The sequence below is a fragment of the Gavialis gangeticus genome, unplaced genomic scaffold (genome assembly GCF_001723915.1).
Source record: "Gavialis gangeticus isolate Ggan-Ray unplaced genomic scaffold, GavGan_comp1, whole genome shotgun sequence".
In the NCBI taxonomy this organism is placed as follows: domain Eukaryota; kingdom Metazoa; phylum Chordata; order Crocodylia; family Gavialidae; genus Gavialis; species Gavialis gangeticus.
The window spans coordinates 22,288,110-22,291,102 of NW_017729004.1; the positions used below are offsets into that span (position 1 = coordinate 22,288,110).

The 2,993-nt window shown below is 39.0% G+C and overlaps 1 protein-coding gene across 1 annotated transcript in view; it reads right to left on the reverse strand.

Moving 5' to 3' along the window:
• Positions 1 to 2,993, reverse strand: part of ESYT2 (extended synaptotagmin 2) — a gene marked incomplete at its 5' end in the record, with an annotated part of 189,944 nt that overhangs the window by 22,967 nt on the left and 163,984 nt on the right. The window contains one exon of the mRNA XM_019507948.1: positions 93 to 191. Coding sequence (XP_019363493.1) covers positions 93 to 191 — 99 coding nt within the window. The remainder of the gene's footprint in view (positions 1 to 92; positions 192 to 2,993) is intronic.

Here is a 2,993-nt window from a genome sequence, read left to right on the forward strand (position 1 = left end):
AAAAAAAAAAAATCAAAAGGTGCTTTGGCCAACAGCTGAGTAAGTCTGCAGAGAGACATGCACAAAGATACAGTTTGGTATCCTATGCTCACCTGCAAGAAAGTACCACCACCATTAGTTTGTTTCTTTGTGAACTATGACGAATTGTTAGCTGAATCTGCCCTAGTGGAGACTGTCCCAAAGTTGTCCCGCTGCAAGTAGAAACAGAACATTCCAGTCAATATCTGAATATATACAAAAGAACAGATTACTTGAATTATACATGCAGATCCATGTCACTGATGCCATGCACTATTTATTTCATTTTTTGTTAGGCAGAGCTTTCTAAAGATGCATATGCAAGAAATGCAGCTCCAAGGGAAAGAATGAAGAGCTTAATTAGCCTAAAAACTGCACCAGTGCTCTGCTGCTAGGTTTCCATTACCTGAATCACTGCAATCTGTATGCTATAGATATAACTGTTTGTTTGACTTCCATTTTCATCCTGATACACTTTACACCTTGCTTATAAACTTTGCTGTCAAAAAGGAGGAGGTAGTACTCATGATAGTTCTGAACAAGTGATGTTCTCCAAAAAGACTTTGAAAAAAAAATCACCACGTATGAATTTTCCTGAAGAGGAAAACTGAAGCAGCATTAACAAAACTGATGAGAATAGAGCAAGACTATATTCAGGATCACAATAAGAGAGCAATTTTAGTGGCACAGAATCAATTAAGTGACACAGCAAGACGCAGAGCTGATGGTTGAACCGAGCTGAAAAAGAAACTAGACAAATTCATGGAGGAAAGGTCCATCAGAAGGTTTTGAACATGATAGATAGGGTGCAGCCTTTGAATCAGAACTGAATGCTTGAAGTTGCTGTGGGAGAGGAGCAAGGGGTGTCCTATTTTCCCTCCTCCTGAACATCCCTCCACCACTGTACAAGACAGGACACACTAGGCTAGATGGACCCATGGTTTGACCCAGTAAATAGCAGTTCCTATGTTGATTTTAGTTTTCATCTCTAAATTCTATAATAATACCAGTAAAAACCCTCCCTAGTGATAAATAACAAACAGAAACTGATACCAGGTTGTAATCTTCCTACTTGTAATTTACAGCTGGATATTAGTTAAGCTTCTAAACCGGGGTGGGCAAAGTCCAGTGGATTCCATTTCCCAGCAGCTCCGCACGCCCGGGGAAGGGGTATGTAGGCAACAGATGCTCTGCCCCCGCTCCAGACCATGCTGTCAACACTGCAAGATCCCAGCCCTGGCTGTGGAGCAACTCTTCACCCAGCTGTGCCCCCTGCCAGCACTGCTGGAGCTGGTCTCCATGGAAACCCTGGCCCCGCACTGTCAGGGCACCGCAGCTGCTGAGGTCTCCATGGAAATCAGCTGTAGTAATGTGGGCAGGGGCTGCTGAGAAATGGGGAAATGCAGGCAGGGGCTGCTGAAATCCAGCCACTGGCCAGATCTGCCATTTTGCCAACTCCTGTTCTAAGCTAATTTGATTTTAAATGCTCCTGCCATTTTATTTTAAATGCTAAACAAGCATGTGGCACTAACACAGTCCGTTTTGCTTTGCTTGTTTAAAAAGAAAGTTCTGACTGATTGTGCATTAAAGGTATAAGGTTCAAATTTACTTTTATGTACATAAAGAAGTTATGTACATGAGGTCATGTTTAATTAAAAGGAACATCGCATGTTTATTTTAATGCTTCATAGCTGAGGGAGTGGTAACTTGGCAGAGCTTCAGATGAATGTACTGCATGTACAACACTCCTGAATCTATAACACCTCTATACATAACTTTCTATTCACATAAACTATGCATTCTGCAACTGTACATAAAAATGCCTGTGCTTACTTAAGATTATACATACAGTACATCTGAAATTTTAAATAACTTCTGAGTTATCTAGGAAATATCTTAAGTAGAATGAAAAAAACAGACTTAATTTTTCTTGCACAGTTTACACAGGTGTGACTACACACAAGACTCCACTAAGGTTCCCAAACAATTCAAACTGGAACATAAACACAAGAAACTTCACTTCCATTTTTTGGAATAATAAAATTGGAAGCAAACCAAAACACGGGTTTGCAAAAAATGCTTCATCAGGCATAAACTTGTCAGTGGGATCAAAATATGGCAATGTATTTTATCCTGTCTTAAATAATAAGCTCTCTTTATTTAAACAGTTGAACTAAAAGCTGATACAAAAATACTGGGTTAGTTCACACAATGAAAAAAAAAGAGGTTAATTTAAAAAAAGTTCCTACAGACTACAAAGATGAATGAGTAGGTATAAATTTCCACAGTAGCATAGCACCAGCCCTGGGTACTGACTTAGAGGGGACACAAAACTGGTGGTCACTACCATCCTGTCATGCTTCTACTCTGGGTGCAAAGGCTGCTTGTTATGTATCTGGGTTGCCATCCTTTTATGTATTACAGAATGGCTGCAGCACTGTAGCACTGAAAAGTGCTACTCTTTTGCACCATCAAAAATGAATGAATAATAATAATAATTAAAAAACCCAAGAGAGAATCTAAACAACAACCAAGGCCTGTTTCAGTGATCCTAATTAATCTAAAGGGAATTAATTATTCACATAACATTCTTCAGTTGTCATCCCTCTGGGCAACTCTAAAACCAATTACATTGAGCCTATCTGCTTTCATGACATTAATGCCAGTAGGCTCCAGAAGGGTCAGCAATTCACCACTCTGTAATGGACTGATATCATACTGGCAAAAAACATGGTTTTGCTTCTCTACCTAGCTAATTAGAGAGGAAGCTGGACTTCATTTTACCTTTTACATCAACAAAAAACTGTCAGGTAAGTTGTACTTGCAGAATCTTTCTTACTAAGAAGTTATGAAGCAAAAAGCACAGAGACTGATTTTTTTTTTTTTATAAACTGAAGTTGAGTTTGCAGCATTAAGCCATTACAGAAAACATTTCTGAACTGCAAATGGAGTAGGATTTTTTTTTTTTTTTTTTT